This window comes from Urocitellus parryii, chromosome 12, assembly GCF_045843805.1.
Source record: "Urocitellus parryii isolate mUroPar1 chromosome 12, mUroPar1.hap1, whole genome shotgun sequence".
Taxonomy (NCBI): domain Eukaryota; kingdom Metazoa; phylum Chordata; class Mammalia; order Rodentia; family Sciuridae; genus Urocitellus; species Urocitellus parryii.
The window spans coordinates 52,450,948-52,466,477 of NC_135542.1; the positions used below are offsets into that span (position 1 = coordinate 52,450,948).

Below are 15,530 nucleotides of genomic sequence, written 5' to 3' on the forward strand. Positions count from 1 at the left end.
AGTTATATTCCATATATATATGATATGTGAAAATACAGTCTACTGACATGTGTAACTAAAAATAACAAACAAAAAGTAAAAAATAAATTGAAAAAAATGTGAACATCTGTGTCAGCCCCACTCAGGTTAGAAATAAAGTGTTGGCAATACCCAGGAGTCCCCCATGTTCATATTCCCAGTTACCACTTCTTTCTTCCCCCACTGATTAAACCAATGTGCTGATTTTTTTTTGACATAACTTTTTTTAGTTGTAGGTGGACACAATATCTATATTTATTTATTTATTTATTTATATGTGGTGCTGAGTTTGAACCCAGTGCCTCACACATGCTAGGCAAATGCTCTATCCCTGAGCTACAATCCAGTCCCACTATATTGACTTTCATGGTAATCACTTTTTTGCTTTTGTATAGTACTTTTTATCACTTAGTACACAAAATGCTACAGTTTTTTTTCTAGTTTTGAACTTTAAATAACAGAATCATAGTTATACATTGTTTCATCAATATATTTGTGAGATAAATCTATATCATTTCACATAGGTATGGTTTATTTCATTGCTGTACATCTTTATTTATTTCCCTGTTCTAATAGTTGATGGGCATTTGTTGCTGAGTTTGAAATTATATTTTAATTGTTCAGTGTTTGGGGTTATTTCAAAGAATGCTACTGCTGTGTGCATTTTTGTCCATATCTTTGGTGAGAATGTGTATACGTTTCCCTGGGGGGGGGTTTGTCTAGGATTAAAATTGCTAGATCATAAATGTGCATGTATTCACCTTTAATAAACACTGCCCAACATTTTTCTAAAACGATTTTTCCAATTTATTCTTTTATCAACAGTGTGTAAAATTTCTAGGCATTTACATCCTTGTCAATAGTTGTTTTTATCAGTCTAATTTTAACCATCCTGATGGGGTTGTGGTTCCTCATTGCAGGTTTATTTTGCATTTCTTGGTACTAATTAGATTCAGCACTTTATCATATGTTTATTGGCCCTGGATCCACTTCTGGGAAGTTCTTCTTTAGGTCTAGAAACTTGTCTACTTCACGTTTTTGAAGACATTATTCTATTTAGCCCCTTTCCCCAGATGATCTTCTTAAAACATTTTTCTTTTATTTTCCACCTGTTCTTTATTGTTATGGATGATGTGAAGCAAAGGTTATTTTATATTTTCCTGGGGTCCAGTTGACCGAACATCATTTAAATTAACACCCATAAGTCAATTGTGTTCTTATATACCAATAATGAATCTGCTGAAAGAGAAATTAGGAAAACTATCCCATTTAATTCACGATAGCCTCAGAACCAAAAACAAACAAACAAAAATACTGAAACAAAATTTGGGAATCACTCCCCTTGAAGATACTTTCTTTTCTTTTACTGTTCTGCAGAGCGGCCTTTACCATAAATTAAGCATCCAGGTTTGTGAGACTGGGTTGGGTCTTTTTATTCTGTTCCACTTGTGTATTTGTCTGAATATAGCATGATTATATTTTGATAAATAAAATTTATGATAATTTTTGATATCAGAGGTAACAAGTTTTTTCAAATTTAGCATTTTAACCATTTCTTAAATGTTAAAATAAAAACTTCTGTGCAATAAAAATATTCAAAATGTTCTACATCCATCACTGATATCCCTCTTAGTAACTCTTTAATTTTCCCCAACTGAAATTCTATACTATTTTTTTATAACTTTATTTTATTTATTTATTTTTATGTGGTGCTGAGGATCAAACCCCCAGTGCCTTGCATGTGCTGGGTAAGTGCTGTACCACTCAGCCCCAGCCCCAACACCCTCTATCCTATTTTTTAAAAATATTTTTTATAACTTTATTTTATTACTTTATTTTATGTGGTGCTGAGGATCGAACCCAGTGCCTCACACATGCTAGGCAAGTACTCTACTGCTGAGCTACAACCCAGCCCTGAAATTCTTTTTTATTAAATACCAACTCCCTGTGTTTACCTTCCCTCAGCCATTGGTAACTGCCATTTTACTTTTTGTCTCTATAAATTTGAAAATGGAAGCACATAGTATTTGCCGTTTTGTGACTGGCTTATTTCATGTAGCAAAATGTCTTCAAGGTTTATCTTGGTTGTGGTGTCAAAATTTCCTTTCTGTTTAAGGCTGAAGAATATTCCATTGTAGATATGTATGTATCTAAATTTTTTTAAAAAAATTATATATTTAATGTGTATAATTTGATGGCTTGAAATATATATATATATATATATATATATATAGTGAAATTGTGTTATGTATGTATACCACATTTTGTTTATCTGTTTATCCATAGGTGGACCTTTTGGGTTCACTTCTATCCTTTGGCTGTTGTGAATAATCCTACCACATTTTTCAGGAGAATCTTGTCTATGTTTGGTTCTTGGCATTCTATTTATGTATTAGAACTCTCTTTTCAGGTTCTGGATCATTCTGAGAGAACTGACATCTTTTCAAAATTAGTCTTTTAATCCACAAACATGATATCTCTATTTATTTGTTTTCTTTTTTTTAAAAAAAATTGTTCTTTTTAGTTATACATGACAGTAGAATTTTGACATATTCTACATACATGGAGTATAACTTCCCATTTTTGTGATTGTACATGATGTGGAGTTACTCCGGTGGTGTATTATTTATTTTATTTATTTTTCTTTTAAACAGTAATAGCTTTCTGTATAAAGATCTTGCACATCTTTTGTGACATTTATTTTTATATATTTGATCATTTATGTTATTTTATTTTTCTGAGATGCTGGTGATCAAGCCCAGGGCCTTGCATGCTAGGCCACCTTTCTACCATGCATTACATCCCCAGCCCATTTGATGTTATTTTAGATGGCATCTTTATGAAAGTTTATTTTCTAATTGATTTTAAATATTATATAGAAATGCAGTTGATTTTCTGCATGTTCTTTGTCAAGCAACTTTGCTAACTCATATTATTTCTTATTATGCATATGAAGATTTAAAAAAATTTTCTACTTGCATGTACTTTCTGCAAATAATATGGTTTTATTTCTTCCTTTTCAGTGTTTGTACCTTTCCCCATACTCCTCTGTCCTGGTTAGGACCTCTAGTACAAAGTTGAATGAAAGTGGTGAGAGTAGGTATCCTTGTTTCATTATCTCCAGAAGAAAAACCTAATATTTTATTATTAAGTCTGATGTTGCTATAGGTTTCTTTTCTTTTTTGTAGATAGTCTATCAGATGAAGGATACTCCTTTTTATTCTAGTTTGCAATAGAGTTTTTTTTTAAATCATGAGTGGATATTTAATTCTATCATTTATTCAAATTGGGATAATCCTACTCAGTTTTTCTCCTTTATTCTGTGAACAGAATGAATTAAATTTGCATTTTAGAAAAGAAGAAAGGTTAAAAATTAATGGGCTGAATGTCTATCTAAAAAAGTGAAAGGATTTTCCCCATCCTAGTTAACTGTTAAAAATGGTATTTGAGCCATCATTCTTACTTAAATTATATTGTAATTGAAACCACACTTTTGTTATAGGAACACCTACTGACATTTAAAAATTCTTGCTACTCCAAAGTAAAATTGAAACTTACTATTTGTAAATGGAGATAGGGCATAGAATCTTGGAATAACTTGATGCCACATGAACTGGCAAACACGTTTTCTTGAATATTTTAATTTTGTAATTTTTAAAACATTCTGGATGAGTCATTTATTTTGGTAATGGAATTTTGGAATCTAGTGCTAGGAATTAAATACATCATTTTCTAGTAGGGTCTAGGAATAGTTTTTAGACTTTGGAGATATAAGGTTATATTAGGAATATTGTATGTCATAGGTTGATAGTCCCATGTCCCTGGAGAACAATGTAAAAAATTCTGCTTTCTTTTTACCAGTTTTAATTCTTGACTTTCCTTGGAGAAGAGTCTAAGACTTGACTTTGTGGGATTTGATAGAGTCAACTAATTGAGTTATAATTTCCTTCCAACGTTGTCTATGTAAGATTTCTTTTTTTTTTTTTTTTTTTTTTAAAGAGAGAGTGAGAGAGAGAGAGAGAATTTTTAATATTTATTTTTTAGTTCTCGGCGGACACAACATCTTTGTTGGTATGTGGTGCTGAGGATCGAACCCGGGCCGCATGCATGCCAGGCGAGCGCGCTACCGCTGAGCCACATCTCCAGCCCCATATGTAAGATTTCTTGAATCAGAAGTTCAAGTGCTTTGCATTTTGTAGGTTATTTAGGTAGATGTCAGGATAACCTGTGTCAAGTCTTTTAGCAATATATATATATATATATATATAATATATGATATATAAAATATTTATAAATTATTATATATAATATATAAAATATTTATAAATTATTATATTATATATAATAATTTATAATATATTATATATAATATATAAAAATATTTTATATATATAAAATATTTCATATATATATAAAATATTTTTTAGTTATAAGTGGACACAATATCTTTATTTTATTTTTTTTTATGTGGTGCTGAGGATCGAACCTGGTGTCTCACACATGCTAGGTGAGCACTCCACCTCTGAGCCTCAACCCCAGCCCGGTCTTTTAGCTTTTTCACTGTCTGGAAACCATGATGATTTTGAAACTGATTTGGTCAGAGTCAAGTTACTGATATTAGATTTAAACCCAAAACCAAAATTAATTCTATAAAATGAAAATGTGAATATCAGCTAACAATTATTCACCTCAGTTTGTGACTTAAAAGTTACCTAGGCAATTATTGGTCTTCTAGTCTATTTTATTTCATAGGCACCTGTTATTTTAGGTTGCCAAAGCTGAAAACTTCCTTCTCAGCTGATGTTAAATATTGGTCAAGCACAAACGTCACTATCAAGAAAACAGGAAGCTGAGTTAGGAGAGCATGCCAAATGGTAAATTAATAGCCAGGGTAAAGGAAACTGACGCAGACTCAGGGAAGGAACCCTGGATTTGTTCTTTTTAGGTGGCTTAAAGAATAGAAATGGTCTAAATCACATTTTTCCAGAGAGTGTCAAATAATAGGTTTAGCCTTAAGCCAGAAAGAATGTATTTTCTTGTGTTTTGCATTGTCTTAAGAATACTAATTTGGGCTGGGGTTGTGGCTTAGGGGTAGAACGCTGGCCTCACAAGTGCAGGACCCTGGGTTCGATCTTCAGCACCACATAAAAATAATAAGTGAAATAAAGGTATTGTGTCCAACTACAACTAAAAAATAAATATTAAAAATAGAATACTAATTTGTTAAAAGTTGTAGAATACTTTCATGTTGCTTTTTAAATCCACATTAATTATTTTTTAAAAAATACTTATTTTTTAGTTTGAGGTAGACACAATATCTTTATTTTAGTTTTGAATGGTGCTGAGAATCGAACCCAGTGCCTCACGCATATAAGTTGAGCATGCTACCACTTGAGCCACATCCCCAGCCCCACATTTATTCTTGATGTCACTAAAATCCTACATTGTGAAATTGCCAACTTTCCCCTTTTCTAAGAAAAGCTTAATAATTTGAATCATGGCTCAGTAACTAGAAACATAAAATTTCTTTCTTTTTTTTTGTGGTATTGGGTTTGAACTCAGGGGTGCTCTACCACTGATCTACACCCCCAACCTCTTTTAAAAATTTGATCATTTAAGTTGCCAAGGCTAGCCTCAAACTTGCAATCCTCTGTCTTGGCTTCCTAAGTCTCTGGGATTCATAATAGCTATGAACACATAATAAGTATAAGAGGAATCAAATCTAACTTTACTTTTCACCATTTTTAAAGAGATTATTTAAAGAGTTTCCTAAATCAACAAATAGTGGCAACATTGTAGATCCTAATCAACTTACAGGACTTTATTTTCTCTTTTGAATCATTGATTTACATATAGACAGTTCTTATACTTACTGATAAATAATTTTCATTAGTGCATATAGTAAAGAACCTCTTTTTGGCTATGTTTTGTGAGCTTTTACTTTGCATTATTATGGGTACTTAACAAAATATCATTTAAGAATGTATAATTCACATTTTTCACTAATTCTGGTGATCTTCTCTTTAATTATTGAAAGATGGTTTAGTGGAATGATTAAGAAAATTGACCCTGGAACCAGGTTTGTTGCTTACTAGCAAATTACTTCTCATCTAGGTGTCTCAGTTACCTCTTTTGCAAAATGGAGATAGTAATAGTACTCATCTTGGAAGGTTATTCTGAGTTTAAGTAGTTTAATCGAATTAAAAAACTTGGGCAGCCAGGGATGTGGCTCAAGTGGTAGCACACTCGCCTGGCATGTGTGCGGCCCCGGGTTCGATCCTCAGCACCACATACAAACAAAGATGTTATGTCCACCGAAAACTAAAAAATAAATATTAAAAAATTCTCTCTCTCTCTCTCTTAAAAAAATAAAAAACTTAGGGCAGTATCTGCCACATAGTAAATGTCCAAAAAAAAAAAAAAAGTTAGGCACTATTATTCTTTATTGTGAACATAGAATAATTTTAGTTAATGTCTTCAAGTTAAATCCTGGTTGCATGTACAGCTCTTCAAAGGGAAGCCCCTGCACAAACAATCACACTTTGCTTTTCTCAGAGGTAAGGATGAGAATATCATTTCAATTCCGGTTAAATCACCAATTTTTGTCGTAAAAGATCACAAAACTGGAGTCAAGGCTTAGGCATTCATAGAGGTCAGTGTCTTCCTGTTGGATACCAGTGCTAGATGCTGGAGATTTAAAGATCATTGTAAAATATGGAGGCCACGGAGATTGCAGTGTGGCTGGAGTGCCCTGAAAGTGGCTTATAACCCAGTGCTCTTACTGAGTGCTTTTACAGAAGCCTGGAGGTTTCAGTGTCATCTTTTTAATTTAGCTGATGATTATTAGTATGTTCTAAAATTTTGCCAGTGCTGCACTTCACAGAAGAAGAAATACTATTGGTTAACAAATATATGAAAAAAATGTTCATCATCTCTAGTAATTAGAGAAATGCAAATTAAAACTATACCAAGATTTCATCTCACTCTAGTCAGAATGGCAACTGTCAAGAATACAAGTAACATAAATGTTGGTGAGGATGTAGGGAAAAAGCTACACTCACTCATTGCTGGGTGGGTCTGCAAATTGGTACAACCAATCTGGAAAGCAGTATGGAGATGCCTCAGAAAACCTGGGATGGAACCACCATTTGACTCAGTTATCCCAGTCCTTGGCACATACCCACAGGACTTAAAATCAGCATACTACAGTGACACAGCCACATCAATGTGTATAGCAGCTCAATTCCCAATAGCTAAGCTATGGAACCAACGTAGGTGCCCTTCAACTGATGAATGGATAAAGAAATCATGTACAATAGGAAGGGCTGCAGAATAGAATAGACAATATGATTGATGTATGTACATTCCATGTATGTATTATATATCAAAATGCATTCTACTGTCATGTATTACTAAAGAAAAAATAAATAAAATTAAAAAAGAAATCGTGTACATATACAGAATGGAATATTACTCAGCCATAAAGAAGAATGAAATCATGGCATTTACAGGCAAATGGATGGAACTGAAAACTATCATTCTAAATGAAATAAGCCAATACCAAAAACAAGGCTGAAGTTTCTCTGATGAGTAGATGCTACTAACCCACAATAAGTTGGGGAAGGGGGAAGGAAGAATAGAAGTTCATTGGATTAGACAAAGGGAAATAAAGGAAAGGAGGGAGGATGGAAATAGGAAAAACAGTAGAATGAATCAGATACAGCTTTCCTATGTTCGTGTGTGAATACATGACTACTGTAACTCCACATCATGTACAGTCATAAGAATGGGAAGTTATACTCCATGTATGTATAATATGTCAAAATACATTCTACTGCCATGTGTATCTAAAAAAGAAAAAGTAAAAAAAAAGCAAATTAACAAAAAATTTTGCCTGTGTTAGATGAATAGCACTGTGTTATATGCTGTGTTGGTCTTTTTATTTTATTTTTTATATTATAGAACAATTATTGGCATCAAGAATTTTATAATCTGGTTGAGAAAACAAAGCACAATTAGGAATTAGATAAATAATACTAGGAATTTTATAATTAAATGTAAAATAAAAACCTGTAGAGATGAGAGTGTTCAAAATTTATTATGCTTATTTATTTTATCAATGGTCAACTGCAATTTCTATAACAAAGTTCTAGAGTAAACTACCTCCTTTGATATCAAGAATTCCCACTTGGGCTGGGGTCTAGGCTTAGTGGTAGAATGCTTGCCTAGCATGTGTGAGACACTGGGTTCAATCCTCAGTGCCACATAAAAATAAATAAATAAAATAAAGTATTATGTCCAATTGTGTCCAACTTAAAAAAAATTAAGTTTTTTTAAAATGTTGTTTACATTCTATCTTCCATGTTACTGGGATGAACAGAGATTATGAAAAACAAGCCAATGTCACATACACAAAGGTTCTTTTAAGATCAAGTAAAATCTTAAAAGATTTTAATTCCTATGTGATAATTCCTATGTGCATAATCTATAGAATGAGTTTAACTCCCTTGGTTCTCCCACATATTTAAGTTTAAAGTAGTGCATTACTAGTATATTGAGTTAAGTTAAAATTTGCAAAATATATTTAAAATCCTTTTTATACTCTGATACCAAAATATGTTGTCACTGCTATATTCTCAGATCTAAGCACAGTGCATGGTGTATAGTAAGCACCCAGGAAATGGAGTTGAGGAACAAATTTGAAATTACCATTTAATTGTCACCAATTTTTTTTTTTTAGAAATCAACTCCTTTAATATGTATGTTTTATTTATTTTTTTATTGTTGGTTGTTCAAAACATTACATAGTTCTTGATATATCATATTTCACACTTTGATTCAAGTGGGTTATGAACTCCCATTTTTACCCCGTATACAGATTGCAGAATCACATCAGTTACACTTCCATTGATTTACATATTGCCATACTTGTGTCTGTTGTATTCTGCTGCCTTTCCTATCCTCTACTATCCCCCCTCCCCTCCCCTCCCCTCTTCTCTCTCTACCCCCTTTACTGTAATTCATTTCTCCCCCTTGTATTATTTTTCCCTTCCCCCTCACTTCCTCTTGTATGTAATTTTGTATAACCCTGAGGGTCTCCTTCCATTTCCATGCAATTTCCCTTCTCTCTCCCTTTTCCTCCCACCTCTCATCCCTATTTAATGTTAATCTTCTTCTCATGCTCTTTGTCCCTACTCTGTTCTTAGTTACTCTCCTTATATCAAAGAAAACATTTGGCATTTGTTTTTTAGGGATTGGCTAGCTTCACTTAGCATAATCTGCTCTAATGCCATCCATTTCCCTCCAAATTCTATGATTTTGTCATTTTTTAATGCAGAGTAATACTCCATTGTGTATAAATGCCACATTTTTTTTATCCATTTGTCTATTGAAGGGCATCTAGGCTGGTTCCACAGTCTTGCTATTGTGAATTGTGCTGCTATGAACATCGATGTAGCAGTGTCCCTGTAGCATGCTCTTTTTAGGTCTTTAGGGAATAGACCGAGAAGGAGAATAGCTGGGTCAAATGGTGGTTCCATTCCCAGCTTTCCAAGAAATCTCCGTACTGCTTTCCAAATTGGCTGCACCAATTTGCAGTCCCACCAACAATGAACAAGTGTACCCTTTTCCCCATATCCTAGCCAGCACTTGTTGTTGTTTGTAATTGTCACCAATTTAAAAAATTATTTTAAAATCATTTTTGTTGTTGAAAGTTTATTGAATTTTGGAATATTGCCATTTTTCTTTTTCTTTTTTCTTTCACTACTGGGGATTGAACGAAGGGCCTTGCACATGCTAGGCAAGTGCCCCAGCCCTGAAATATTGGCTTTTAAAAGCTTGGATCTAACTGTATGTGAGGATAAGTTGCCATTATACAAATATAATTTTGACAATGCCAGTATCTTTTTCATACATTGTAAGGAAATGGCTTTCTAGATGTATGAATTTCCCTTCCTATTAATTATCTATAACTAATTTCTGATTACAACTGCCTGGGACACTTTTAGCCCAGCCCAGCCATTCCCAAAATTCTGACCAAAGGAATCATGAGAGATTAAAAATGTTAGAAATGTGAAGCTTTGTGGGCTGGGGTGTGGCTCACTGGGACAGTACTTTCCTAGCATATATAAGATACTGGGTTTGACCCCAGCACTGCAAAAAGAAAAGAAAAAAAAAACAACGGAAAAAAAGAAATGTAAAGGTTTTCATATACTTTACTTGAAGACTCTTATCAATAAATCACCCTGTATTCTTTCCTTCTGAAAAGGAATGAGGTATTTTAGGAGAAAAAGATAAATATGGCCAACATAACTTAACCTTGTTTCCATCAGTCAAATATAAAAAGGATGTATTTAAATTAAATATTTTTAAATTAAAAATTTAAATTGTTAAATATTTTTAAATCTCCCTAGTCAAATATGAAAGAGTGTATTTAAATTAAAATATTTAACAATTATAAAATATTTCATATTTATTATAAAGCTAAGAACAATGTGAAAAAAAATGACAAAAAACTAAGAACAATGCAGAAAGCCAACCAGAAGAAAGTTGTAAAGGCACCCAAATCTTGGCATGTTTTGGTGATTCTCCTATAATCTACTTTTGTGTGTAGACATACACACACACACACACACACACACACACACACACACTTCTTCTTTCTGTAAGTGGAATTACACAGTTCCTGTGTGTTTTTTGATCTTTTCTAACCCATGCTGTTTTTTTTTTTTTTTTAATTGTTGTTGTTGTTGTTCCTGGTACTGGGGATTGAACTAGAACTTGTGCTTGCTAAAGCCTATACTCTACCACTGAGCCATACCCCCTACCCCCCATGCTTTTCCTTGATTACCAAAAAAATGAGTGCTCACCTTGACAGTGATTTGGTTTTTCACAGTAAATTAAATAATAGGATCCAAACCAGTTTTAGACAAGAGTAATTTAAGAGGAAAGATTTTACTTGACCTTAAAAGAACTTTTGTGTATGTGACATTGGCTTGTTTTTCATAATCCCTGTTCATCCCAGTAACATGGAAGATAGAGTGTAAGCAACATTTTCAATAATGTCTCAACATTTATTGGAGGAAGAGCTGAGTACTGCTCAGGAGAAAGAGACCTGCTGATGGCAGCTTCCTTTGTCATCCCTTGGCTCCAAATCTGTAAATTCCTTTCAGCAAATCAGAAGCTCTGCAGCCTACTGGAGATTATACCTTTTCACTTGAGTGTGCTCCTGTCGTGTCCCCTCCCCAATCCCCGCTGCCACTCTTTCCCGGGAGCGATCTTTCCAATATCATATAGCATTTTTTTTAGGCGAGTTTTGGTAAATTTTTTTCTCATACCTTTTCTTCAGTGTTTAATTGGCTTTTGTAGGTTGGCCCACCCATCTACCTGACTCTGTTACCGTAGAAGATTTGGTTACCATCTTGCACTTCTCACTCTTGGCTTGGCTTCCCTTTCCCCTAAACTTGCACCTCTCTTGCTCCCTAGGTAGCAAATGCGTTTGTCTTCATTCCCATTGCTGCCAGCCTGGTCCTGGTATTACTCATCTTTCTTGCTTTCTATGGTGCCCTCTCTGGTCTTCTTTCCATTTTTTTTCTTATAGTCTTTTTTAAAACTTTTTTTTTTTGAAGTTGTAGATGGACAGTATGACTTTATTTAAAATTTTTTTTAGTTGTAATTGGACACAATTCCTTTATTTTGTTTGTTTGTTTATTTATTTATTTTTACATGTTGCTGAGGATTGAACCCAGGGCCTCACACGTGCTAGGTGAGCGCTCCACTGCTGAGCCACAACCCCAGCCTTACCGTCTTTTCCTTTTTTTTTTGTACTGTAGACAGTAATCTCTTAAAAACATTTAGACAAATGTTATTCTTATGTCAAAAACCATCATATGTGCTTGGCATAAAAACTGAATTAAGGTCTGGGGATGTGGCTCAAGCGGTAGCGCACTTGTCTGGCATGCATGGGGTACTGGGTTCAATCCTCAGCACCACATAAAAATAAAATAAAGATGTGTCCACGGACAAAAAAACTAAAAAATAAATATTAAAAAATTCTCTCTCTGTCTCTTAAAAAAAACTGAATTAATTGTCACTGATTGCAAGACCCTGCATTATTGACATATCCCTTGCTTACGTTTTGTCTTCATCTTTTGCTGTTTTCTCCCTCATTCACTGTGCTCCAGCCTCATTGCCCAGATATGTAAAGATTTCTTCCTAGACATATCAGACTTGATTGTGCTTTCACACCTTGCATCCTCTGTTTCCTCTGCCTGGGATGCTCTTCCCAGAACCTTTCATGGTTGGCCCCATAGTGTTATTCAGGTTTGGAATTTCTCCTCCTCCAGAGGTCTTAGTTGATTTTCCATTGTAAAGGATCTCTCTCTCTCTCTCTCTCTCTTTTTTTTTTTGATAGCACCCTGTTTTATTTTCTTCATAACATTGAGCAATCTTAAACTGTCTTTGTCTCTTGTTTTATCATTTCTTCTTCCCTTAATAAAGTTGAAGTACCTGCTGTGCTTCATAGATTGTAGTCCTGTGGATCGTGGCCACCCATATTCCTGACACCTAGAACTATGCTCAGTCTGTCTTATCTAATTTGCAAACAAACATACAAATAAACAAAAAAACAAAACCCAACAAGGGTGAATGAATCACTCAGATGGAGAAGTGTCCTTTTCAACACCCTGTTCTTTCTAGAACCACCTGTGCTGTGGTAAGGGAGGAAGGTGAAATAGCAGGGCATAGAAACACTTTCCCAATCCTGGTGAAGCATAAAATAAATAATATAAAGTATGGCCCGGCAGGGAATGTTTAGCAATTTCACATGGAAGGGGTGTAAAATTTGGTCCTTGAATTCAAACAAACTAGAATCAGATTAATCTTGAGGATTTTCTGTACTACTGCTGACTTCAGTCTTTAAGCCATATAGACAGATGAGTTTATCTTCAAGCTCCAAAACACCGTTGTCAGCAGTGTTTTCCATCACTTTAAAGCATTGCAGGTTGGATGCTTGTAGAGTCATTACTATCATTTGATTACCTTGTATATTTTATAATGTTGGAATCTTTGTGTTTTCCATAAATCCTTTAAAATAACTTTTGTGTTGTGGGCAAGAAAACATTTTACTATAAGTTGTGCATTCCTAATCTGGAAATGCCAAATCTAAAATCTTTCAAAATTTAAGACTTTTTGAGTGTCCTCATGATGCCCCAATGGAGAATTCCCCTTCCTGCCCCCTCCTGTGACAGGTTGCAGTCAAAATGCAGGTGCACTAAAATTACTACATAAATTTCACCTTAAACCTATGATGTAGAAGGCTTATATGAAACATAAATGCATTTTGTGTTTAGATTAGGGTTATATCCCTAAGGTATTCCATTTTGTACGTGCACATATTCTAAAATATGAAGAAATCTGAAATCTAAAGCACTTAGAGAGTCCCTAACATTTTGAATAAGTAATACCCAACCTATAGAAGGGAAATGTTTTGGTATCTTTTAATAAAATATTCCCTGAAGAATATTTTATACTGACAGTAAATGAAGAATGTGTTTGAAAAATTAAAATAGGTTACTATTCAGTTACTAAACTTTGTTAGTTTTTAATCTAAAAACATTTTTTTTGGTCCTTGAATATAAAGAGGAATAATCTAGTGATTTATGTTAACTATATCTGAGTTAAAGTTTCTTTCTCATTCTTTTTTATTTTATGTTCAAATGAAAGAAAATTTACTTTTTTTGGATAAAAGTAAGTCTGATATGAGACTGAGATAGTTTTTTTAAAGCCAACATTTCTTGAATTTATCTTCATATGATCTTTACCCTTCAAAGTGACCATCTATAGAAGTTGTACATTTATTCCATCTGTGTTTCCATTTCTTAAACAACTTTTTGTAGGTTCATTTTCACAATTGCTTCAGAGTCAGTTTTGGAATTAGGAGGGAAAATTAGTTCTTTTGCATTACTCAATAAATTGAAAGCCTCACTTATTTTTTTTAATATTTATTTTTTTTAGTTTTCGGCAGACGCAACATCTTTGTTTGTATGTGGTGCTGAGGATCGAACCCGGGCTGCACGCATGCCAGGCGAGCACGCTACCGCTTGAGCCCAAGCCTCACTTATTTTTGAAATGAAGGGCAACCTCTATTGGGGTGCCCTCCTGCCCCTGCAGGAGATCTGTTTCTATTCTTCACACTTGAATAATTCCTACTCCTTTCACCCTTAAAAAAAAGAAAGATCTAACTTCCTTAGTTGGCTTTGTGATAGCATTTTATTAGCTTATGAGGCCAGTACTCTTGTTATGCAGTTGAGGTTCTGACTTGTAAGATCATAAGATGTTTTGTAAAGTAGATGTGTGTGGAGAACAAAGAACATTGCAGAACTTTGTGAAGTAGTAGATTAAAAAAACAAAACAAAACAAAACATTGTGTCCTTGATGATTAACTCAACCACCTCCCTTTTAAAATTTACATTTTACCCAAAACCAAGTATAATACATTGTGCTTTCCTGCAGATGAAAGTTGCAGTGTGCCAAATCTAGATAAAGCATCGTACCTTTGTGGAAAGAAAGAAAACCATCTGGTCCCACAAAAAAGGCCCAAAGTGGGCTCTTTTCTGTTCTGAGAGAGCGAAAGCTAGGAGTCTAGTTTAAAATATGACCATAAAATTACTCTTATTTTATAATTCTTGGCAACAAAGACTAGAGACCTGTTTTGGATCATATATATAGTTTTAAAAGTCAAGATATACTTCTTTGAAGGAAGTAGTTGAAACTGTTGATGTTATTAGAAGGCATGTAAGTTTTATCGTTAGATAAATGAATTACTTGTTTTAGGTGAAGACTTATTGTTTTAACCTCTGTGATTAAAGACTTATTTTGTTCTGTAAACCAGTATTTTTAACTTTTTGTCTATAAAGTTCACTTTTTATTTACTTTACTAAATATTATAAATAGGTGAGCTTTTAAAAAGTTCATTTAAAAAAATCTTTTCTTCTCTCTTTTTTTAAAGCTGTACATCATTGACTCCCGGACCCAACTGTGACAGATTCAAACTGCACATTCCATATGCTGGAGAAACATTAAAATGTAAGAAAATTATGACTGTTTTGATCAAAGTAGAGATTATGTTGTTAATTATTGGACTTTGCACTTTAGTTTTTATTTCTAGCCATTAAGTGTTCTCTTTTGCTTATGATCAACTGACATATATAACTTTTCTTATCTGTCATTCAATCCTAGCTCTGTTAAAAGGAAGGCAGTTGACAGGGAATAAGTTGTAGGCAAATGGGCATGTACAAATATTCTTTTTAAAAAATATTTTTAGTTGTAGATGGACATTATATTTTATTTATTTATATGTGGTGCTGAGGATTGAACCCAATGTCTCACATGTGCCAGGCCAGCACTCTGCCACTAAGCTATAGCCCTAGCCTCAGATATCCTTAATGTTTAGGCATGCACAATAATTCTTACGTGTGTGTGTGTGTGTTATGTGTTGTGTATGTTTTTTCCAT

At 33.7% G+C, this 15,530-nt stretch overlaps 1 protein-coding gene across 1 annotated transcript in view; it reads left to right on the top strand.

Annotated features, from left to right (window-relative positions):
- The window catches only part of Babam2 (BRISC and BRCA1 A complex member 2), a 396,592-nt gene that overhangs the window by 28,220 nt on the left and 352,842 nt on the right, over positions 1–15,530 (top strand). The window contains exon 3 of the mRNA XM_026391012.2: positions 15,026–15,102. Within this exon, the coding sequence (XP_026246797.1) occupies positions 15,026–15,102 (77 nt within the window). The remainder of the gene's footprint in view (positions 1–15,025; positions 15,103–15,530) is intronic.